The sequence below is a fragment of the Geotrypetes seraphini genome, chromosome 2 (assembly GCF_902459505.1).
Source record: "Geotrypetes seraphini chromosome 2, aGeoSer1.1, whole genome shotgun sequence".
NCBI lineage: Eukaryota > Metazoa > Chordata > Amphibia > Gymnophiona > Dermophiidae > Geotrypetes > Geotrypetes seraphini.
The window spans coordinates 394,649,425-394,675,083 of NC_047085.1; the positions used below are offsets into that span (position 1 = coordinate 394,649,425).

Genomic DNA, 25,659 nt, shown 5'->3' on the forward strand with positions numbered 1-25,659 from the left:
ATGGAAGCCGGTGAGAGAGTCAGAGGGAGGTGCCCAGCCAGACAGTGAGAGGCTAGAAGACTGGTATGTGGCTTCCTCTTGCTGGCGCAACACTTGTCGCTTGACGCGGGTGAGGCTGCTTGTGCCTATGCTATGGGTTGGGCCTCCCCTTTGGTGTTTGTTGCTTGTGGCACTGTTAGGGGGGTCCTATGTTTTTTCCTCTTTTCTTTCAGTCGCGTAGTCCTTGGGGACTTTGGTGAAAGCCTTTGTCCACATTTATTTGGGGCACGCTGAGGTCCTGTTTCTGCAGTTGCGCCCGCTTAGATTCTGTTTTACGTTGTGTGAGCTCGCATTTCATATGTATGGCTCTCGGCGCCTTGCCGTATACTCTCCCCTTTAGTATTTTTCACATGATTGACGGTGTCTCTCATTTACCTATGGGCTTCTTCTTTATGTTTCCAGCCTATTTTCCTTTGGGTCTTGGGGTGGTGCACGAGATGTCCCTGTGTGCTGGTTTCATGTTCTCTATTTTCAGCATTTCATCCTTTCTCTGGAGGCTCCTATATGGATTTTTGGGTTCTAGAGCCTTTTCAGGCTAGTCTATCAGCTTGGCACAGCTATATCACGGCCTCCAGCTGTAGACATGCCAGTATACCGAAGTTGCCTAACTGAATGGACGGTTGATCTGGCCGCCTGGCACAGGAGGGGTGACTCCGTGACGAGACCAGACCCTGTCATCATGGGAGAAGGGACATTGAAGGTACCTGTTTCAGTGTACCCTCATACGACTCTATGCCTCGTTTGCATGTTGCCCCAACAATTTCAACTTCCTTTGCCGGGCGCCGCTAGGCTTTGGGGTGTTCTGTCTCCCTCCTCTTCCTTACGATACAAAAAAAAATAAAATATATATATATATATATATATATAAAAATAAATGAAATAAGATTTTTCCCTCCTGTCCTTTGGCAGTTTTCTAGAGGTCATTGTTCCCCTATAGAGGACACCAAGATTGTTTCTCTTCTCTCGCACTGTCACAGGCCTCTGTCTTTCTTTGATTCTGGCTAGTGGCATGTTCATGCATGATAGTCCGGCATTTTTTCACTTCTTGGGGTTTGGTTAGGTTTGGTTATTATCTCGGTATCTCCTTTCTCTCCTTCCCTTGGGGTTTGGTGCTTTGGTTGTGCCTAGCCTTCCCTTTTTCCTATGCTTGCGGTTGTTTCTTTCTGGCTGACTTATTTCTCTGTTTGTATGCCTGGGGTTTGAAAAGCTGCAATTTATGGCTGGTTTGTCTCCTAGCCTGTTCTTCAGTTGCCATTGGTGCTTATCTACCCTGGTGCACATGGCGAGTGGCGAGCAGTGCACTTTTTAGCCCACTGTCTGGAAACCACTTTCCCGTTCCTCCTTTTCCTATGGGTAGAGTATCATGTGCCACACTAGGTATGGTACCTCCTTTCTCCCTTTTCTGATGCGAAGGGGTTTCTCTTGCGGATGAGTCTCCTGTGCCGCTCTTTTGGGGTAAAAAGGGGATTTTCTTTTTGTCTCCTGTATTCCGTTTTAAGGATTCTTGCTGTGCCGGCTGGCGCTGGGATACCTGTTATGAGGGGTGCATGTAAGATTTGGCTTCTCCTGTCTTGTGGCTAGCTTGCACGCCCTAGACACGGTTGGTCGGGGAGGCGGTCGCTCTGGATGTTGCTCCATTCAGTGGCTATAGCTATTTGTTTTGATCTATCTTGGGGATCTTCTTACTGTCTTACCCTACTGGTCTAATTTGCCATTATACTCTGTTTTTCAAATTTATTCCTCACATTAAATATGCATTTTGCTCGAATTTTCTTCATTATTGCTTGAGGCTTGCCCTTGGTGGCCTGCCCTGGGGTGGACAGCATGCTACTCTATGAATTTTGTGATGGCTTTTTGGTGTGGGAACTCTCAGGTAGTCTGGCGTATTGCTTGGGTCCGACTACGTTCTCTGTCTCTCTCCAGGGGCAGTCGCCGCCATCACTGTCGCTTTGGGCATCATCTGTGGGGCTGTTGCAATAAACATGGGGATGGCCTGCATGGGTGCTGACGGCCACTGCAGGGGACAAGGTTGATCTTGTTCACTCTTCTACAGCGGGTGGCCTCCCTTTATTCTTTCCATGCCTTCCTGGTGGACTCATCTTTCTTTCTTCATTTTATGGATTTCTGGTCCGTGAGGCTACCTGGGTCTAGCTGACTCTCCCTTTTCTCTGGGGTTTGGGACGGTTGACCTTGGTATCTGCTTACCTGTTTCTTTTACCTTGTTTTCTGTAGCCCATTCTGTGGTGAGGGCGGTTCTTCCGGACTTTCTCTTTACCTCTAGTTTGTCTCACTTGTTGGTTACATCTGATGAGCGAGGTTTCTCTGTTTGCATGTGGTCCCTTCCTTGCGGGGCTGTTTTTTGCAGCATAGCCCAGGTAGGTGAACTTTATTCTATACTCTCACGATGCATATGATCTAGTTAGTCTGCATGGCTCTCCTTGGACCTGTGTTTATTTCTCTCCAGTGGTTTCGACTATTCACATTTCTGTTGATTTAGTTCCTCTATGTCCCTCTGGCTTTCTTTGTGATTTCTGGAGTCTGACTTGGCGCCCTTCGGTGGGCCTCAGCTGCTAGAGGGGGGAGCCTGGCTTCATCCATGCCTCTTCTGAAGCTTTCTATGTGTGGGTGTGTGAGTCCTTTCCTCTCTTTGGTGAGGATTTCTTCTTTCATGGTTCCGCAGCTTGACTCTTTTCGGAGGGCTCTTGGTTTACTACTTTGAGGTGGCTCTATTTTGGGTTGTGACCCTTCTCTCTTTGTGTTTCCACCATTCCATGCCCTAACCCTTGCAAGGGGACGGGGGTCTGTTATAGTGAGCTTTTTCATGAATGTCTTGGCTTTCCGGTGGACTCGGGGCCTTGCGGGCATAGCAGATTCATTCATCCGTAGTTGTTTGGGAGTCCTTAAGTGTCACCTCAGTTTGGTACTCTACATTCCTGTTCATAGTGGGTCTCAGCAGTTGTGGTTTCCTCAATATTGTGCTATTAGCTCCTGTTTGCGCCTGCTCACATGTATTCTGAGCTTAACCCCTGACTGCTTGTGGGGTTTCTTCACTCTTTCCTTTCCTTGATCTTCTGCTGCAGATCGGGCATTGGAGGGGTGGTTTTCTCCATTTCTTGGTTGTTCTCTGTATATACACAGTGATGGTCTGGGTGTGGAGCTTCTTTTGCCATGACCGTCGGTAGATTGGCAGTGTTGCGGTGATGTTTGTTTCCCTCCCTACGTTAGGACTGCTTTGCTATACATCCCACTAGTCTCTGGATTCATCTGCTGTTGATGACAAGGAAGGAAAAATTATGTTCTTACCTATTAATTTTCTTTCCTTTAGTCACAGCAGATGAATCCAGAGTTTTCCTAAAAATTTGTCAGATTTAAGTCACTGTTCTGTATTTGCATTTCTCTACCAGGAGTAGAGGCAAGCTGTTTTTTCACACTCATAGAGATATATTGAACTTAGTTATTGGTGGCAAACTTTATGCTGGAATTAACAAAATCTCTTTCAGATACTCGCGCATCATTGCTAATGGAGCAATTACAGGTGATTTTGGAAAGTTCAGTAATCTTAAGTTATTCCTTCTTTGCTTCTTTTCCATATATTCTAATTTTCTCTGTATATAAGATCTTTCTTTAAACTATCTCTGACTCCATATTTTTTATTTGGTTAATCTGTTCTTCATACCTTTTAATAGACCTCACTCTGCTCTTTTAACATCGTCCCGTGTGTATTGACCTGAGAGCTAATAGTAGCACAATCAGCACATACCAAAGTTACTGCCTTTTTAAGGTTGGAGTCTATGGTAACAATTGCTTTCCACAGGTCATCTAAATTGGCTTTGGCAGGCTTAATTAAATCCCCAAACTGAACATCTAGAGAAGAGATATTCTCACCAATTTCTGCAATGGAAGTCATTGTCTGTCTGTCTTTAGTGGGAGCCTCTCTCTCCAGAGACTTTTCTCCCACCTCTCCTCCAGGACTCGCCAGTTGTCCGTCTTCATGGAGAAGCTGGGTTGCTTCTTCCTCTGCAGTGTTTCTTCTCTAAGGTTGGGGAGGAGGCTGCCTCTGGATCGGGCTAAGAGAAGCCTGATCGACACTAAGGTTCGCTGATGAAATTGGCAATCCTCCCGAGGTCTGGGGCATCCCCTTCATCTGGCGCATAACTCCAGCATCCAACATCATCTGGATCAATCCTCTAGAGCCTCTGACCTCCGGAGGTCCCATACTTAAGGCTCCCTTCCTCTTCCCCATATCAGTAGAAGAAAAAGTTAACGGAGAGAAATCAATTGCCCAACAAGCTCAGGTAATAAAGCCAAACGGGTGAGGAAGTTGGACAGTGAGGCATGGAGCTGCACTTCACACAACTATCTTAATCGCCATCTTGGATCCATCAACCAATAAATATGTTTCAATTGAGCAGGGGGTCTAAAGGACAATATGATCTATTAAGACCTTTGACAATGAGCTCAAGTTGGGTGAAAGATACAGATTGAAATTCTGTCCATCATTCAGTAACAGGTAAGACCAGTGGTGTAGCGAGGGTAGGAGGTGCCCCTCTGCCCCCCTGCTCCTTCTTCACCCTCCACTCCACACTTATACCCTCCCTTTTCCCCTGTACCTAAATCTTCACCAGTGTGAGCAGCTTTTCCCACTGACGTCACGTTTTGGCCCCACGAGAAGTTGCTTGTGCTGGCGAAGATTTAAAGAGGTATGGGGCAAGGGAGGGTGCAAGCATAGTGGGGGGGGGCAGAGAGGGGCCGGCACCCCACCAAGATTGAGCCAGGGCAATCGGTACCCCCCCTCTTACTATGCCACTGGGTAAGACACAATAGGAAGTGGCTCATCATGAAAATCACTTATGGTATTCTGAATTTTGGTGGAAACAATAACATAAAATCTTGACTAGAGAATAAACAATCATTTTGATGTGAATACAGTATAGTGTAACTAGTTTCCTGACAACTTTAAATAATTCTGGAAGAAAATATAGCTTCACTGATTCTCTTGTCATAGTATTCTCTTTTGGAGGATAATGTAACATCCATGTAAATTTTCAGTTGATCTTTATATGCTCACATAGTAAAAGCATCGGGGTGTTTATGCTAAAGGTGCTCTTTACCAGTGTTAAAAGATGAACCCCTTCTGTCATCTCTTAAGTACCTTCTATTGGATATTACTCTTCAGGCCCTCAGAAATGCCACCAGATGTTCTTAAGCACCCTAGATTACTGTAACATCATATACCTAGGAGCTTATAAAAAGAACCTCAACAAGCTGAGATTTTTTTTTAATATTATTTATTTATCAATTTTCAAATAAACAATCAAGTATACACTTGTACAGAAAGGAGAGGCATTAAAGAACACATTCCAAATGAAACAATAGTTATAATCAAAGAAAAATAATCTTAATCTCCTCCTCAAGTCCTCATATTATGGATCCAAGATGTAAAACGGTGAGCCTTACACAAATCTTGGCAATATATCAATAAGAAGAAAGACAGGAACACTTAGCTGAAGGAAGTGACCTAATCAAATAATGAACACTCATGTTGTATTAATCCCAACTTTCAGGTGTGCAGCTGACAGAAAGGTTGTCAGTTGTATAGGCTCAAAGAAAACATATTTTTGCTTTTGATATAATATCACACATTTACATGGGTGTCTTAAGAAGAAAGAGGCTCCAAGAGCGATAACTCCCGGCTTCAAAATCAGAAATTCACGACGACGCCTTTGGGTATCTCGAGCCAGATCTGGAAATATTTGTATTTTAAATCCCAAAAATTCTTTTGACTTATTTTTGAAGAAAAGTCTCAGCAACCAGTTTTTATCCGGTGCCAAGGCAACAGTGAGAAGTAAAGTTGCTGGTGTCGCAATTTCCTTGTCCGACTGTTCTAATATCAGTGAAACATTTAAGTTCTGTTGGACCTCTGTAGGTAGTTGTTGTGGTTCTTGATATTGTTGATGTTGTCCTTCAATTTTCCGAATAGGCAGATAATAAGCCTGAGTTAAAGGTGGAAGCAGTTCTTCTGAAATATCCAAAATTTCTACCATATATCTTTTTATCATCTCTCTCGGAGATATTGTTGCCACTTTAGGAAAATTAATCAACCTGAGATTGTTATTACAAGAAATATTATCTAAAGCTTCCAATTTTCTTCTCATATTTATATTGTCTTTCATTAACATAAGAACATAAGAAGTTGCCTCCACTGGGTCAGACCAGAGGTCCATCGCACCCAGCGGTCCGCTCCCGCGGCGGCCCATCAGGTCTGTAACCTGTGAAGTGATTTCTGACTATTCCATAACCTACCTCTAGTTCTATCTATAACCTACCACTAGTTCTATCTGTACCCCTCAATCCCCTTATCCTCTAGGAACCTATCCAAACCTTCCTTGAACCCCTGCAATGTGTTCTGGCCTATCACATCCTCCGGATGTGTCCACCACCCTCTGGGTAAAAAAGAACTTCCTAGCATTTGTTCTAAACCTGTCCCCTTTCAGTTTCTCCGAGTGACCCCTAGTACTTATGGTTCCCCACAGTCTGAAGAATCTATCCCTGACTACCCTCTCTATGCCCTTTAGGATTTTGAAGGTTTCCATCATGTCTCCTCTAAGTCTCCGCTTTTCCAGGGAGAACAACCCCAGCATTTTCAACCTGTCAGCGTATGAATAATTTTCCATACCTTTTATCAGTTTAGTTGCTCTTCTCTGGACCCCCTCAAGTACTGCCATGTCCTTTTTGAGGTGCGACGACCAGTACTGGACACAGTATTCCAGATGTTTCACTAAGTTGTTTAGTGGCAACATTTGAATCTTTAAGGTCCTGAAAATCTGTTTGTAAACCTTTAATATTTGTTTCATGGATATTTAGCTTTGATTCAATTTGGGAAATTTGAGGTTTTATAGATTTTGCCAAATCTGCCACCAGATCCCATATCGCCTCAAGAGTTATTTCTCTAGGTTTCTCTATTTCAAGAGTTTGTTCTTTTTGTATAGGAAAATTAGCTATAGCTGACCTTTCCTCCTGCATGCTGTTCTCCTGGAAGCTGCATTCCCTCTTGCTGCTCTGAGCCTCAGCCGTTACCGGACTCACGACACAGGAGTCCACATCCATTCTCCCCTGTCCGATGACCAAAGCCTCACTGGACAGGAGCTCACCAACCTCCGATGGCTCTACTGTCCGAGGGGAGCTGGTATGCTGAGGAAGAGGGGGTGGAGTTCTGGCATCGGGGCTTAGCGATATTTCCAAGCCCGGGGAGACCACGTCCTGTTCACCGAGTGCTCCCAGCGGGGAAGCCGACGCCACCGCCGACACTTCCTGCATCCAGCGTATTAGTTCCTCGATGTTGCCAAGTCTAGTGGGGTCAGGGCGCCGCGAGGCTGCAGCGGCACTTCGTCCCCTTCTTTTCGGCATTGCTCAATGAGGTAAACACCGCGAAAGGAGGAAAAAAAACAAGCAGGTACTCGCTCTCGGTTCTAATCGGGACGCTCAGCTAGCTGTCCCGTCGGCCATCTTGGATCCCCCAATCAACAAGCTGAGATTAATACAGAACACCGCGATCCGACTAATCCGCGGTTTAAAAAAATTGGAACATATAACCCCTTATTATCAGAAACTCCCCTGGTTACCCGCAGAATCCAGAGTCCTCTTCAAGTTTGCTTGTTTTTGTTACTCTTTGGGATTCTTCCAGCTTACCTAATCTCCCAGTTCTCCCCCAACAAGTCAGAAGGCCGTGAAGCAGCGTGTTTACAGTGCTGCGGACGCTGTTGGAGTCGGGAGGTTTGTATGTCATTTCGCAGTGGGAGGGTCAGATGGGAGGGCCAGTAGGGTCAGCTGCACGGCGGCGGTAGTGGCGAGGGGATGGAAACAACGGTTCTACTGCACAGGGGGATGGGAGGGAGGGAGGGATAGAAAAATGCCGGGTTCTACTGTACGGGGAGATAGGGGGTAGAAATGGAAAGATGCTGCTCAAGGATTCCACTGCACAGGGGGATGGGAGGGAGGGAGACAGGCAGGCTGGCTTTGGGGGATGAGGGTGGGACAAATTCTGGAAGGTAGTGAGGGGGACATAGGAAGAGGAACTGAGGGCACTAAGGACATAGGAGGCACTAAGGACACAGGACAGAGGCATTAGGAGCACTAAGGACACAGGAAGGAGGCACTGGGAGCACTAAGGACACGGGAAGGAGGCACTGGAGGCACTAAGGACATGGGAAGGAGGCACTGGAGGCACTAAGTACACAGGACCGAGGCAATGGGGGCACTAAGAACATGGGAAAGAGACACTGGGGGCACTAAGGATATAAGAAAGGGCACCTAGAACCCGTTAATGTAACGGGCTAAAACACTAGTTATAGTAATAATCTTTGACCAGAGGCCACATACTGCTGCTGCTCCTTCCATGAGACATGAACCTTGAATGGCTACAAATATCCCTATTTTGCATTCTCTCAGGGGCACAGTAAATTTCCTATTAAAATAAAAAAGACACAGCAGTCCTATATAATACACAGCGTTCTAACATGTGCACACTACCCTATATGAATTCCTGCTTTACTTGAGAATCTATTGTCAGATTGATTTTACTTTGCTTTATTGTATTACCAGCTGTCAGTTGTGATGGACCTGGAGGACTGTATGCTTTTAGAAATGGGTGATCCATATTAGTCACCGGTGATTCCAGAAGGTCAGCAGGCAGAGCACCTAAATAAGTTTAGAAAAAAATGAGAGAGACTAAACAGTTTTTCTTCTGATATAAAACTGATAGATTGTACGTAGCAGGGCCAGCTCAAGGGTCTATGGCACCCTCAGCACTCTTTAGCATTGATTCTCTCCCTTCTATCTTGGGTCTTCACATCCCCCCCCCCTACTGATAAAGGGCATCAAAATCCTGAACCCCAATCTGCTATCTCTCCTTCCTCACCCACAGAGGGGAAGGAAGAGATGCCTGACTGGGATTTTGGCACTCTTTATTACCGGCACTCTGGGCCAGTGTCTCAGTTGGTCCATAGGTTGAACCAGCCCTGGTACACATTGCATGTCCATCTAGTATCAGTCTCCATTAAATCTCAACATATTGTTGAAAATAATTTTGGGGCAGAGGTTATCACTGTTGCATTTACAAGAAATCTCAAATTTTTAATGTTTCACATGTTCCCAAGAGAAAAATTTTATAAAGTAGAACTAATTATCTGTAATGTGTTCTCTACTAATTCAAATAATAATACAAAATGTTACATCATCTGACAACACAAATGTAGTGCATCTCCTAGAGTCTTCTAGAAAAGCTTTGAAAAGATCTTCTAAGCACATGTGGAAACTCCTGAGTGTGGAGAGTGTCATGGAGCTCCTACAGTCTTATATATTAGAAGAAAACCCCCCCACATACATACTGTATAACTCCAGAAAGGGAGGAGGACAATGATTGGTTCTCATATTGCCCATGGAGAACACCCATTACAGGTAAGCGATTATTTTGTTTTCTATAGCAGTGGTTCCCAACCCTGTCCTGGAAGACCACCAGGCCAATCGGGTTTTCAGGCTAGCCCTAATGAATATGCATGAAGCAGATTTGCATGCCTGTCACTTCCATTATATGCAAATCTCTCTCATGCATATTCATTAGGGCTAGCCTGAAAACCCGATTGGTCTGATGGTCCTCCAGGACAAGGTTGGGAACCACTGTTCTACAGTATCAAACAGGATGTCAATCACACAAGTAAAAATTTCTTGCTAGGGGTTATTTTCAATTTTAAAACATGGAAAAGAAGAAAATCAACCAGATTATATGCGAGGATGGTTTAAAAAGTTTGGTAAAAAAGTAAGTTAAACAATGTAGCCTCCACCTAGTCCAGTGAGTTTCCATTTTTCCTAGGATATGAAAAAACTAGAAACTCACTGAACTAAGTGCATAACCCTCAATGGAGACTATGGGCTAAATTCACTAAACCTCCAAACCGTGTGCGATCCGTTTCCATTTGCATGCTGGCCGACTAATTCAGTAAAGGCCTGCATGCAAATGGAGATGATCGTTAACACGCCCCACTACCCACGGCCAGAGCGATCCCCGCTCATGCACTCACCTTCACAGTAGTGACAGGAGAAGCAGCCTCCTGCCACTGCTGTCAGGGCTCAGCCCAGCCCAGATCTCTCTTGTCTGCTCCCGGACTCTTCTGCTCTCTGCCAACATTCCCTGCAGTGCAAGCCCATGATTTTAAAGCAAGTCTGCACTGCGGGGAACGGCGGCAGAGAGCAGAGAGTGCAGCGAGCATGGAAGCGAGATCAGGCACCGGCCCGACAAGACCGAGGGCCCCCCCAGTGACCCACATATAGCATGAGGGATGCCTACTCCCTCCTTCCACCACCCGACGCTGCCCTCCCAGCATGAATATGGTAGAAGGGATGCCAACTCCCTCTTGCCACCAAATAACAACCCCCCCCACCCTCCCCCCCGCCCACACGGGCTGACTTGGCCCACTCACACATGAACAGCCCGACTACGTTAAAGTTGGGAGCAGGAGGGGTGCTCAGTTCCTCCTGTTCCTAGGCCTCCCACCCCCGGCCCATCCCTGGTCAGCCCAGGCAGTTGGGCCCAGCCCCCCCTTGTACCTTGAAAATATTTGGGAGCAGCAGGGGTGCCTGGTCCCTCCTGCTCCTTCGACAATCCACCCATCTTTGGGAGCAGGAGGGCTGCCTGGACCCTCCTGCTCCTACGACAATCTTTGGGAGTAGGAGTAAAGTAATAATAATAATAATAACTTTATTCTTATATACCGCCACAATCTTGCGACTTCTAGGCGGTTTACAATGAAGATAAACTGTACAGACAGCGAATTACAGAGTATAGCATTGAACATCTAGTGATAGTAACAGGAGAGTTACAGGGTCTGTGTATTACACGGTTTCACAATGAGTAGCATTATACAGTCGACGATATTCAGAGCATAAGTAGGAGAAGAGAAAGGAGATTGCGCTTTGAGTTACAAAGGTGCAAGACTGCGAAGGTGAAAAAGATAACATAAGATGTTGATGAGAAGTAAGTTGTTAACTTGGTACATTTGAACGAAGGACGGGCACCAGTGGGAAAAACTGGTAACAATTAAAGAATAGAAATTTTGGCAGAAGAGGGTAGACGGACTCCTTGGGATGGGAGGAGGCTCCGATTTTAGGGGAGAAGTCTGGTTAGGTTATAAATTTCTTAAACAAGGTGGTTTTTAGTTCTGTCCTAAAGATACTATATGATTCTCTGGCAGCATCAGTGAAGTAGCCTGTCCAAGTTTGCAGTCTACCTGCTTGGAATTTGAAAGTTCTATCAAAGAAGGTGCGATATCTACAGCCTATGATATTTGGGTAGGTAAAGAGGTTACGGTTTCTGGTAGGCCTAATAGAGGAGTGGAATTCGAAGTGAGGTAGTAGGTAGCTGGGGGCCAGTCCCCAGATTAGTTTATAGCAGAGGCAGGAGAATTTGAATAGAATTTGTGCTTCAATTGGTAACCAATGAAGGAGTTTGTAGAATGGACTAACATGATCGCTCTTCTTTAGTCCGAATATTAGATGGATGGCTGTATTTTGAACTATTCTCAGTTTTCTCACATTTTTTTTAGGTATTCCCAAGTAGACAATGTTACAGTAGTCCAGGGTGGATAAAATCAGTGATTGTACCAATATTCTGAAGGATAGCGGGTCGAAGTATTTTTTTATGGTTTTCAGTTTCCAAAGGTAAAGTCCTCCTGTTCCCCAAGCCGCTGCTACGCATTAGCAGCCTTTGGCCCTTCCCCGGCGCATCATTGCGTAGCGGCAGCCCAGGGAGCAGGAGCAGGAGGGCTTTACTCCTGCTCCTGAAGATCGTCGTAGGAGCAGGAGGGACTGGGCACTCCTCCTGCTCCCAACTATTTTCAAGGTACCAGGGGGAGGCTGGGCACGACTGCCTGGGCCAGCCGGGGGTGGGAGGCCTAAGAGCAGGAGGAACTTAGCACCCTTCCTGCTCCCAACTTTAACGTGGTCATTCATGTGTGGTTGGGCTGTGACGTGTCGGGTCATGCGGGGGAGCGGAGTTAGTTGGTGGCAGGAGGGAGTTGGCATCCCCCCTGCCATATACATGCGGGCGGGGAGGGCAGCGTCGGGTGGTGGCAGGAGGGAGTGGGCATCCCTCCTGCTATATGTGGGTCGCTGGGGGGGCCCTCAGTCTTTTTTTGACAGGTCTGCCTGTCTTTTCATTTTTTTTTATGCCATTTTTTTAATGCCATGGAAAAAAATGAATAAAAAAGACAGGCAGGCCTGTCAAAATACCTGCAGACCTGACGGTAACTCAGTTACCGACAGGTCTGCAGCAGTCGGGTTTGCCAATAGTAAAACCCGACTCAAAATAGCCAAGCAATTGTTAGTGAATCAATCGCTTGGCTATTTTGCATGGGGTTTTACTAATTTGCATGGGACAATCGGGATCGGATCACTACAAGCATTAGTGCATAGTGCAGGAGGGAATCTGTTTGTAAAGGGCTTGCAAACCAATCAGTACACGATGGGTTTAAAAAGTGTTGCAGGTGCCAACGATTTCCATCACTGACCCACATAGTTGGTGCTTACAGTACCTTGGCCCAGAATACCATATTGAATCTGGCGCACGGTATTCTACCCTGCAAAAACATACTATTAAGAGTCAAAAGCTCCAAGAAAAGTTGTTCAGTACTGGTATGGACACCGAGAAGACATCTCAGCCTTCCATGTTGAAAGCATCTACTTCGATGTCAACATTGGGGGACATCACTCTATCGGGTAAGCCAGCTAAAAAACTGCCAGCTTCCCAACAGGTCTTACAGGTCAACATTGCATTGAGTCTCATGATGCCGACCAATTGACAACCGCTCTTGCATCTGGCCTCTCCTCCATCGAGGTGTGCATCCTCTTTATGGTTGCATCCTCTTCATGGTCACCCTCTCTGACGCCAGACAAGGCACCGATGGTACCAGCAGAAACCAAATGGTACCGGTGCTATCGTACAGTGAAAAGCTTGAAGCTTTTCCAAGTCAGTGACATATTCAAACTCCTTACTCCGACACTGACTTCATCGGTACCAGCCCAGCCTGAGCATAAGGCCACCAGGTCCTGCAGTACCGATACTGGATCTCTGGTGCAGTATCAACATTCCACATCCAAGCACAGTTCATCTCATCGCAGAGCTGTTCTCTATCATGGTGTTGATCCAGCTCTTCAAGGCATAAGCGTTCTTCCTCATCATCTCAACGATCCAAGTCCGCTCAGCATCGTTCATCATCAGCTACTTTGAAGCGCAAGCATCACTCTCCTTCTTGCTCTACAAAGCATAAAAGAAGTCACATCTTACATCGTCATTTTCATCAGATTGACACTGGGCTCAATATCACCATCGATCCCAATGCGCTCCTTTGTCAAAAAACTTATGATTCGAACTTACAGTATGTCTCTGAGACTTACAGTATGACTCGAACTTACAGTATGTCTCTTGAGTCCACTACAGAGGCTTATATCACTTCTTCTGACAAGTCTCCACAAAGGGCTGTGTCCTACTGAAAGACATTCTCAGAAAATGTATTTGGTAATTAGGCAAATTAGAAGCGGATTCTGCGTACAGTGCTGAATATTTGGAGGCTTTGGACTTTGAAGAGCCTCTTAAAGATCTTATTTGACTACCCTTCCATGGTACTCTCTTCATAAGAACTGGGAGACACCCCACCCTTACTATTACTGTGGCTCCCAGAAAATTGGACACTCTATACAAAATTATTTCTTCTTCTGGTTTTGACAAACCACAACTCCAGCATCAGTCCCTGGTTGTAGTCTACTTTGATAAAATCTATTCCATCCAGAGTTTATGCCTCAGTGCCACCAGGATGTGAAGGGCGCACCATGGGCAAGTTTGGCTGTCGCCTGTACCAAAATTCCATGTTGGCTAATAAGAGTCCTAAACTACAATTTCTATATTTCCTTAACAAAATTCTTGACATAGCAGAAATTGTCTTCTTTTGATAGGTACATCCCTTCACAGCAATTACAGGATTTTCATCACATCTCTCTCACCCTTGCCCTGGCTAAAGGTACATGGTAAGATCAGCTTATGATGCCTTTGAATTATCTTCCAGAGCCTCAGCTATGTCAGTGGCAATGAAATGTCTAGCACGGCTCAGAGTCTCTGATATGGGTGTCAACCTCCAGGATACATTGGCTAATATTCCGTACTTGGGTGATGAGCTATTGGGTGATTCTATTGAAAATGCTACCCAAAAGCTCACTGACCATGAGAAACATTGTGATGCTTTGGTTAAATCCAAGCCTTTTTCATCCTATCAGAGGTGTTTTTCTTCCAAACCTGCTACTCCCCCTAGACCACAGGTGAAGAAACAGAAACAGCATCCTAACTAAAACCTCAGACAGCAGCTCCTCAAGAACATAGCCACTGTTCCTCTCCCTCAACCCATTGGAGTACGGCTTCAACTGTATTATCCTCACTGGGAACTGATTACCATAGACCTCTGGGTACTAACAGTCATTCGAGAGGGATACTCTCTTCACTTTATCGACATTCCTCCAGATCATCCTCCAAGACTCTTCTTTCAACCCTCAGCAGATGTCCTCCCTTCTTCAGGAGATAGAATCCCTTCTCCTTCTCAATGCCATTGAAAGGGTGCCTCCTGAGCAGAGAAACTGGGGGTTTTCTCATCCCGAAGAAGACAGGAGGTTTTCGTCTAATCTTGGTCTTTAGTGGTCTCAATGAGTTTCTACACCTGTCTCTAGCGCCACATTGGGGATTGGATTCTAACCTTGTCATGGTATACACCCATGTATTTTGAGAGGGCGTATTTCGCCCCTTATCACTTTTATTCTCTATTGCATTTGGCTCATTGAAGTATACGCTCCAGTGCTTGCAGGATAGTGTCCTTTTAAGGCCGCTGCAGGGAGCCTGGACTTGGTTGGATTGGTTATTGGGTAGCGATCCAAAGCTGATCTGCTGACATTGTGTGGGAATGTCTCCTTCAGGCCGGGTATGGAAAATAAAGATTTTTGGAGAATGGGCTCAGCAGGGGATAGTACAGTTGGAACATGTCCTATGGGAAGATGGTGAACTCTTGCCTTTTGCAGTCCTTCAAAACCAAGTGGGTTGAAGATGGGGCAATAGATTTGCCTATTGTCAATTAAGATACTATTGGTCCTCTTTAGATAAATCAATTTTGGGTACCCATATGGGAGAGGCCCTAAGTCAATTCTTTGCCCCGAAGGGGGAGGATGGTAATTCTGTATCTGGTATTTATAAAATATTGGGGGGGACTGTTGCCCAAAAGGATCTTAGTGGCTATATGCAATGTTGGGAGGATAACTGATTTAAATTTTCGCCAAATTTAATCATCGTGAATGGCTTCTCCATACTAGAAAAACTATAGAAAGTTTGCATGAAGAGAATGATTCCAGTAATATGAATATTATGGAAGATGAACAACTGACTTGTGTCCTTAGATATAATGTGGAGTCACAACAACTATCTAAGATCATTCGCAACCATTGGAAAATTCTACAGGGTAGCCCATGTTTTGAAAATGTTGGCCTACGTTTGGCTTACACTAGATCTCGTAATCTGAAGGAACATCTGAGTTTAAAAGCAGATGGTAACACACATTGTGATGTTCTGAATGGTTATCATTCCAAATGCGGGAACTGTCAAATATGTCCTCTAACTGTAGAAGGGGCCACGTTTGAAAATCCGTTAAATCACAAAATTTATGCTTTGAGACATTATACATCTTGTAGGTCGGATTACGTAGTCTATATCAGTGTTTTTCAACCTTTTTTGGGCAAAGGCACACTTGTTTCATGAAAAAAATCACGAGGCACACCACCATTAGAAAATGTTAAAAAATTTAACTCTGTGCCTATATTGACTATATATAAAGTAATTCTCTTGAATAGGAATCAAATAAACACAAAGAAAGTATTTTATAATTACTTTATTATGAAATATTAAGTAAACAGAATAGTGAAAAATTATAAAATACTTTATTCAGTGCGAAAACTGGGCCTGTTTGGCTGAACACAAAGCTGATATTCTGGCTGGAATCGAAGAAAGACACACACGTAGCTCTTCGTCAACAGCCGTTCCCTTCACCGCCCCATCACCGCCATCCCTTTCACCGCCCCGTCACCGCCACTGCCATCCCATTCACCGCCCCATCACCGTCCCCGCTGCATCCATATAAGCCTTAGTACTGTAATATTTAGCTTATTCCTTTCTTATAAATCAAAGTTCCTGCTGCTGAACTAGAGAAAGAGATGTTCAGCTGGCAGGGCTATGTTTATAAATTTTTATCAACACAACTAATATACTATTTTATCCTAAAGCAATAAATAAATATAATTTTTTTTTCTACCTTTGTTGTCTGGTTTCTGCTTTCCACATCTTCTCATTCAATTCCTTCCATCCACTGTGTGTCTTCTCTCTACGTCTTCCATTTGCTGTTACTGTGCCTCTCCCTTCACCCCCCCCCCAATTGGTCTAGCACCCATCTTCTTCCCTCCGCTCCCCCATAGTCTGGCATCTGTCTTCTTCCCACTCTGTCTTCCACATTTCCCTTCGGGGTCTGTTCCTCTCCACCCTCCTTCAATGTCTGTCCTATTCCTTTCCACCACCACCCTTCCCTCCCTCCTTTACCATCTGTTCCTTTCTACTACCCTTCAGCTCCTCTCACGTGGCTTATCTATCTACCCTCCTCCCTCTTATTTTCATGGCACGTTACAATGTAATTTGTGCAAGCCACTGGAGCCTGCGAGCTCGGTCCCTGTCCCATCCCCACAAACCATCAGTGTTCCCGCTAAGCTGCGCTGGCGTGCGCTGGCGCACAAAATATTACATCGCAGCGCACAAGTTTCACGTCACAGCGCACACTCGAGCGGAGGTGAGAGGAAGCGGCGGCGGTCTGCCCTGATCGCCTAAGATGCAGCAGCGGCGGCATCCCCGTAATTTACGGGGATCATGAAAGGAGCCGCCGCTGCTGCATCTTAGGCGATCAGGGCAGACCGCCGCCGCTTCCTCTCACCTCCGCTCGAGTGTGCGCTGTGACGTGAAACTTGTGCGCTGCGATGTAATATTTTGTGCGCCAGCGCACGCCAGCGCAGCTTAGCGGGAACACTGCAAACCATCTCGCTTCTGTGCTCCTATTTTCTCCATTTCTAATATCTCCCCTATGTATCTGTCATTGCCCCCCCCTGTGTCCATATACCATCCCCATGGCATGTCCCCTTTATGTCTCTGTCCCTATGCCCCATGCACATAATTTCCCCTCTTTCTGTTACCTTCCTGTGTCCAGATTTCCCCTATCTTCCTCTTCCATACCAGTGTGTCTCTTCTTTTCAACCCCATCTAGCTTTTTTCCCTCTTTCTTCCCCCACCCCTGCTTCTAGCATCTGGCTCACCTGCCTGTCCTTCCCTTTCTTTCCTGCTGTGGGTTTTTCTTTCCGTCTTCATCCCCTTGGCCCAGAATCCTTTTCCCTTTCACTCCCTCCTTCCAATTTGAGCCGGGAACACGAGCGATCGCACGATCCCCGCAGCCACCACTTGCCTGCCCAATCGATCCTACTGTTTAGCCAGCTCTCTCCCTTCGCCTCACCTTAGTTTGTAGGTTTTGTTTTTCGGCGACATGCACGCTTTCCCAAAGAGCCGCGCACGCGCGGCTGCTCAGTGTTCAATCTTCTGCTCTGCTGCAACTTCCTGTTTCCGGTTGCGTCAGAGCAGAAGATCGAAACTGAACAGCAGCGGGGACCGGGGGAGTCTCATGGGAGCGCGTGCGGGACCCGGCCTGAGGCCTAATCAGTGTCTGCACCATACGGCACACCAGGCAACATCTCGCGGCACACTAGTGTGTCGCAGAACAGCGGTTGAAAAACACTGGTCTATATGATAATATGTCCGTGTTCAAAAATTTATATTGGTAAGACCACCAGGCAATTCAGAATACGTATGTCTGAACATAAGTCCTGTTTACATCTGCAGAGAAAAGAAGCTCCGCTGGTGGCCCATTTTCTAACTTACAATCACACTTTTGAACAACTGAAATGCATGATTATTGACAGAGTCCCAGAATCGTGCAGAGGGGGGGATAGGGGTACTAAATTATTACGAATAGAGCAAAAATGGCTAGATCGTTTGCAATCTTTACAACCTAAAGGCCTCAATATATCTTTAAATTGGCAGGTCTTTTTCTAAGGATTTACATTTACCTTAACTGCTAACAGTCCCTGTTTGGCTACAGTTGATCTTGACTGTCAGTATTTGTGTCTTCTGTCCTCTATTATGGCTCACGTTACTGCTGATTTGCAGCAGATGTGATGTCATTCCGGACATCATCTGGAGTACTGTGTCCAGTACTGGTCGCCATACCTCAAGAAGGACATGGCAGTACTTGAGGGAGTCCAGAGAAGAGCGACTAAACTGATAAAGGGTATGGAAAACTTCTCATATGCTGATAGATTGAAAAAGCTGGGGCTATTCTCCCTGGAAAAGCGGAGACTTAGAGGAGACATGATAGAAACCTTCAAAATCTTGAAGGGCATAGAAAAGGTAGACAGGGACAGATTCTTCACAATGTGGGGAACCACAAGTACAAGGGGGAACTCGGAGAAATTAAAAGGGGGCAGGTTTAGAACAAACGCTAAGAAGTTCTTTTTTACCCAGAGGGTGGTGGACATATGGAACGCGCTTCCGGAGGCCGTGATAGGCCAAAGCACGTTACAGGGCTTCAAAGAAGGTTTGGATAGGTTCCTAGAGGATAAGGGGATTGAGGGGTACAGATAGGAGTTGAGCTAGGTTATAGGAATAGTCAGGGACCACTACACAAGTGATAGGCCTGAGGGGCCGCCGCGGGAGCGGACCGCTGGGCGGGATGGACCTCTGGTCTGACCCAGCGGAGGCAAATTCTTATGTTCTTATGATGTAAGACGCCTTCGACAATTGTTATAATCAGAGTGCTCGTCAAGGAGTCTTGATGATCTTTAAACTTCCACACTGTGACTATATGTAGTTGCGGGTGTTAAATCTTGTACGTAAAATGGGTTATTTGGGTTTTCAAGTTTGGTATGATTTGTAATAAATTAAATTAAATTAATAGCTATTTTCAAGAGGTAGTTACGCCAGTGGCTTTAAATTAAAGTGGGTGGTCTCTTTGATTCTTTCCGTGACGGCTAGACCTAGTTGCTTTTAGCCTGTGATATATACATGGGGTATTAATTTAATAATTTAATAAAATAATGCTTATATATATATTTTTCTTGTTTTAGAATAATCGGCATAACAAAATGCTGTCCTGAAGAAGCTCTCATTAGTTTATCCAGAGCGAAACGGAGATCTTCCGTCGGGGATGAAAGCCGGGCGTGATTTATGACCCGAGCTAAGTACCATACAGCATAAATTAATGCCTATATCAGTTCATAATTCTACTTTCTTAGAGAGTTATTGCTCATAGAGAAAATAAGACGCTGTATCAATGATAGCCCTGATATAAGCCGAGTGACTATGATTGGCTTTGGTCACCGTTTTCGGGCACTTGAGATATTTAGTCTTCGTTTTTATGTATGAGCTATTTATATTTCTTTAGGTCTACTGATGGCCTTTTTGTTGTGTTTGAGTAGTTATACTTCTGATCAATTTGGGACTGTTGATGCAGAAAAGAGCCATCAAACTTATCTCAAGTTTATGATTGAGTCATTTGGAGCATTGAGATTAAGCATCAGATTTCTGCATCTCAATGGCCACAAATTTGGTCTTAGAGGATGAGATCTACAGAGTCAGCATCTATGAGGCAAACTTGGTTCTTTTTGTTGCATAGAGCGTTTTGGACCCCTGTTCATTTACAAAAATTAGATAGCTCTAAGTCTAATAAATGCTGGCATTGTAATCTGGAACCAGGGACATTAAATCATCTACTTTATTATTGTCCCTTCATCAAGTTATTTTGGAATTCAATCTGGACTCAAGTAAACTCTTTAATAGAAAATCATGTTGCACTTTCCTACGATACTCTTTTATTTGGAATGGCTATGAGGAAGAAGAGTCAAATATCGTCACATAATAATAAACTTTTATTAGTTATGACAGGGGTTGCCATTCAACATATAACCAATAATTGGAAAAATTACAAGAATCTTAATTATACATTCTGGTGGAATTCGTTATGGCATATTTTTAAGATGGAAAGAGCAATAGCGGTACAATAAGGGACATATAATAACTTTGCAAAGATATGGGGGCCATTGGAAAAATATTGTGATGAATAGGCATCAATTCTTTTATTTTCCTTTTCTTTTCTTTCTTAGTTCTATTTAGCACACTCAAGGGGGAGGGTGGATTTGGTGTGTAATTCAATAAGATATGTTATAATATGTTGTATAAAATAGTATATTCTATTTTGTTGAAAATGTGATGAAGGGTGGGTGGGTGGGGATCTTACACTATTGGTTTTTATGTGTTAGATATTACAGTGCTATATTGGAATTTACTTTATGATATATTTTTGTGCACTTGTTGATTTGATTTAAAAATGAATAAAGATTTTATTTAAAAAAAAAAAAAGTTTATGATTGCACCAGTCCAATCCCGATGGTGCCCGTTTCGCCAAACATAAATCAGCTTCTTCCGGGGATGTACTTAGGACTGGAAAAGTAGGATTGGCTTGAGAAAATTGTTGTGTTGTCAGCTTAAACTTTAAAGGTGTTAAAAAATAACAAAATAGCATGAGAGGTTTTTTACAGGATCAGTGATTGAAATCTGGAACTGATAAGCCTAAGACTTTAATCTTTTAGGGCTCCTTCAATGAAGGTGTGTTAGGGCCTTAACGCGCGGAATAGCACGCGCTAGCACCTCCTTTTGAGCAGGCGGTAGTTTTTCAGCTAGCGCACGCTAATCCGGTGCATGCACTAAAAACGCTAGCACACCTTCGTAAAAGGAGCCCTTAGTATTCCATCAGTTTCTGAGCAGGTGTCTGAGATCCTTTTTCCTCTCTCATATATATATATATTTTTTTTTTTTGAACACCCGATAGCTAGCCCCAGAAATCACCAAAACTTGAATTTTGGGGAACACCCCCCTCCCCGATTTTTCCCACAGATTAGTATCAGCTGTATTCATAGTGCTGCACTGTTGCTGTACTGGTACTTTTGACTGCCTCAGCTCACACTGCAGCTGGAATTCAGAGAAGACCACTGCCTCTTGTCCACAAAGCTGTGATCTTCGGGCTGCCATTAGGACCAAAGTTGAACTGATACCTTGGACCCCATTAATCTACACACCACAACAGGGGGAGGGAAACGCATACAGCACCTGCTAAAGCCCATTCTGGACCACCATGGGGCTAGTCTGCACTTAAGCACCTGATAAATCAGAGGCAAGCCTAGCTTACAGGGGAACAATCCTTGATCCCCACAAATGAAAATGCAGGCTAGCTAAACAGGTTCCCTAAAAGGGTTACTCTGTTATCTGCAGACTTACGCTCAGCAAGTCTGCATCTTCTCCCAGACAGAGCTGCCTCAGGGGTACTGGGGTCCTCTGGAGCACTGAAAGCCTCATGATTCAGATAAAACCCCCAAATAATAAAATATATTCAGAGCAGATATGAAAGATATCTTCTCAACTCGCTGCAGAAGGAAAAACTGAAGAGCTGAGACATAAGGAGGAGGAGTTGAAAAATGTAGATGCCTTCTGCAATACTTGTGGGTTTGGGGAAAGAACCTGCTTGTCAAGACTTGCATCTCTTTTGCACTGGACAGGTACAGTTGCTACCAGTATGTGTCATGCCTATATTCCCTTCCCCTTTAATACAGAACATATCATATTTTAAGGGAAAGATGGATTAGAAACATAGAATTAGATGGCAGATAAGGGCCACGGCCCATCTAGTCTGCCCACCCCAATGACCCTCCCCTACCTTTCTCTGTGAATAGATCCCACGTGTCTATCCCATTTGGCCTTAAAATCGGGCATGCTGCTGGCCTCAATAACCTGAAGTGGAAGACTATTCCAGCGATCAACCACCCTTTCAGTGAAAAAGAATTTCCTGGTGTCCCCGTGCAGTTTCCTGCCCCTGATTTTCTACGGATGCCCCCTTGTTGCCGCGGGACCCTTGAAAAAGAAGATATCTTCTTCCACCTCGATGCGGCCCGTGAGATACTTGAATGTCTCGATCATGTCACCCCTCTCTCTGCGTTCCTCGAGTGAGTACAGCTGCAACTTATCCAGCCGTTCCTCGTACGGGAGATCCTTGAGTCCCGAGACCATCCGGGTGGCCATTCTCTGGACCGACTCCAGTCTCAACATATCCTTACGGTAATGTGGCCTCCAGAATTGCACACAGTATTCCAGGTGGGGCCTCACCATGGATCTATACAATGGCATAATGACTTCAGGCTTACGGCTGACGAAACACCTGCGTATGCAACCTATGATTTGCCTTGCCTTGGATGAAGCTTGCTCCACTTGATTGGCAGTCTTCATGTTCTCACTGACGATCACCCCTAAGTCTCGTTCTGCTTCAGTTCTTGTTAGGATCTCGCCATTAAGGGTGTAAGTCTTGCATGGATTTTGGCTGCCCAGGTGCATGACTTTGCATTTTTTGGCATTGAAGCTGAGTTGCCAGGACCTAGACCAGCACTCCATTAGGAGTAGGTCGTGCATCATGTTGTCGGACATTGAATTTATGTCTGTTGTGCTTTTGCCCACTACATTGCTTAGTTTGGTGTCATCGGCGAATAATGTTATTTTACCTCGCAGCCCTTCTGCCAAGTCTCTTATAAAGATGTTAAATAGGATCGGGCCCAGGACCAAGCCCTGCGGCACTCCACTGATTATCTCCGTCATTTCGGAGGGGGTGCTGTTCACCACTACCCTCTGAAACCTACCTCCAAGCCAGTTCCCAACCCATTTCGTCAATGTGTCGCCCAATCCTATAGAACTCATCTTGCTCAGCAACCTGCGGTGTGGTACGCTATCGAATGCTTTACTGAAGTCCAGGTATACGATGTCCAGGGACTCCCCAACATCCAGCTTCCTCGTCACCCAGTCAAAGAAGCTGATCAGGTTGGATTGGCAGGATCTCCCCTTAGTAAATCCATGTTGACGTAGATTCTCCTCATTCAGGATTGTATCCAATTGGCGTTTGATTACAGTTTCCATTAGTTTGCACACTATTGATGTGAGACTCACCGGTCTGTAGTTTGCTGTCTCCATCTTGGAGCCTTTCTTGTGGAGTGGAATGACATTAGCCGTCTTCCAGTCCAACGGGACATTACCCGTACTAAGGGAGAGATTGAAGAGCGCGGATAGTGGTTCCGCCAAGATATCACACAACTCCCTGAGCACCCTGGGGTGTAGGTTGTCAGGCCCCATTGCCTTGTTAACCTTAAGCTTTGACAGCTCGCAGTAGACACCGCTGGGTGTAAACTCGAAATTACTAAACGGGTCATCTGTGTCAACCCTTTTCTGTAGCTGAGGGCCGAGTCCTGGCGCCTCGCGGGTGAAGACTGAGCAGAAGTATTCATTTAACAGTTGGGCTTTTTCCGAGTCCGCTTCTACATAGTCTCCCTCTGGTTTCCTAAGACGTACTATCCCGCCTGAGTTCTTATTTCTGTCATTGATATACCTGAAGAAGGATTTATCTCCTTTCTGAATGTTCTTCGCTAGAGACTCCTCTATGCGGAATTTGGCCTCCCTAACTGCTGTTTTGACAGCTTTTGACTTGGCCAGATAGACTTCCCTAGAGTCTTGTTTTCCTGATTGCTTGTAAGAGATGTATGCTTTTTTTCTTCTCCTTGATGAGGTCCGAAAGGAGAAGAAAAAAGCATTACAGACAGATCTTAGGGAAAACACATTCTACTATGTCAACTAGAGACTGGTAAACAGATTTGCTTTTCAGCAAGACAGTGATCCTAGGAACAAAACCAATGTAATTGCTCATCAAGAAGAATATGAATGTTATCCAGTGACGCAGTCAAAGCTCAGATCTGACTCTAGTAGAAAATCAGTGGCAAGACCTAAAAATTGCAGTACATAGACAATTCCAAGTCAACTTGAAAATATTTGTGCTGGTCTGCCAAGAATTGGAAAAAAACTGCACCATCACGCACACTGATTTATCCACATGGTTATTGTTGCAAAAAAGGCTTCCACCAAATACAGACCCAATAAGTGTCTGTTGCCTCATGAATCTACTTGCTTTTACATGTATGCATGTATGAATTTAAACTGTATAGTTTAGCTTGTGTATATTTGTTCAATAAATTGTTGGTTTTTATTTTTGTTTGACCCTCTGGTGTTCTCTTTTCTTTCATTGTAGGAGCACCATTGCTTCACCTCTACTCTTTTTATTTTGCGACTCTATACATAGAGGCTTTCCCCTGTTCCAAGCTAACAGACAACAACCGTGGCTGGGAAACTACATAAATAAAACCAGACAGACCTACAACGCATTCCGAAAATCTATCAAAACCACTCTGTTTGACAAATTCATCACCTAAACAGACCAATCCGCGCTCACTATGCTTTTCCCCCTACAAACTCAAAGCAATCTTCAGGTAATTCCTACCCCTCTCACTTTCCCTCCCCCTTTCAACCCTTCTTACATTCCCTCCCCTACAATCCTTTTCTTTTGTAACATTCCCTTCATGCATTTGTAATTCGCTGAATGTCCAGCCTTCTTTCGATGTGAACCGCCTAGAAGTCGTCTGACTATGGCGGTATAGAAAAATAAAGTTATTATTATTATTATATTTTTTCCCCCTTGATAAGACACTGTTTATGTCTGGAAATGAACTGGGCTATCTGGCAAAATATTATTTGGTGCTTATTCTGGATTTTTATTCAGTAATTGTTTTATAGCTATATTTTCTTGATAAAAACACATTTGTCTTGAAACATGATCCACAGTATGTATGGCATAAAACTATTTTACTACTGAACAAATTTAGGCCCTTTTTTACTAAGCCATAGTAGAGGTTTCTACAAAGGGCCGGGCAGCTAAATGCTCCGACACTCAAAGGAATTCAGTGAGCATCAGAGCATTTAGCACTCTGGGCCATTGTAGATACCTCTACCACAGCTTAGTAAAAGGGAGGGGCTGTTTTGGTGGTCAACAATTATGGTACAAAAACCCTGTATTTGAGAAGCCTTATGTTTAAATATTAAACAATTTATGATTATGATAGTATGTTTTGCTATGAACTATGAAATTAAGCTTCCACTGCTTCTATTGTATACAGTCATGTGAAAAATTAGGACACCAAGAAATATTCAGTTCTTTCTTAAGAAATGTTCACATATCAATGTCAAATCTTTTTTCTAAATTTATCTCTGGATAAGAAAGTGATGTAATTGCAGGTAAACAACAAAAGTTTTCCTTGATTTACTCATGAAACAAGAGATGCACAAAAATGTATATTCTAACTGAGAAATAAATTAGGACACCCTACACCCTAATAGCTAGTGTTACGCCTTGTGGCTGAAATAACTGCAGTGAGATGCTTCTTGTAGCCATCTAACAGTCTCTGACATCGGTCTGAGGAAAGTTTGGCCCACTCCTCAATGCAGAATTCTTTCAGCTGTGAGATGCTTGAGGAGTTTCT

The 25,659-nt window shown here is 44.5% G+C and overlaps 1 protein-coding gene across 4 annotated transcripts in view; it reads right to left on the reverse strand.

The window, feature by feature from the left end:
• Positions 1-25,659, reverse strand: part of FAM221A (family with sequence similarity 221 member A) — a 226,730-nt gene that overhangs the window by 18,488 nt on the left and 182,583 nt on the right. For all 4 annotated transcript variants that reach the window (XM_033930865.1, XM_033930866.1, XM_033930868.1 and 1 more), the window contains one exon: positions 8,638-8,736. In XM_033930865.1, coding sequence (XP_033786756.1) covers positions 8,638-8,736 — 99 coding nt within the window. The remainder of the gene's footprint in view (positions 1-8,637; positions 8,737-25,659) is intronic.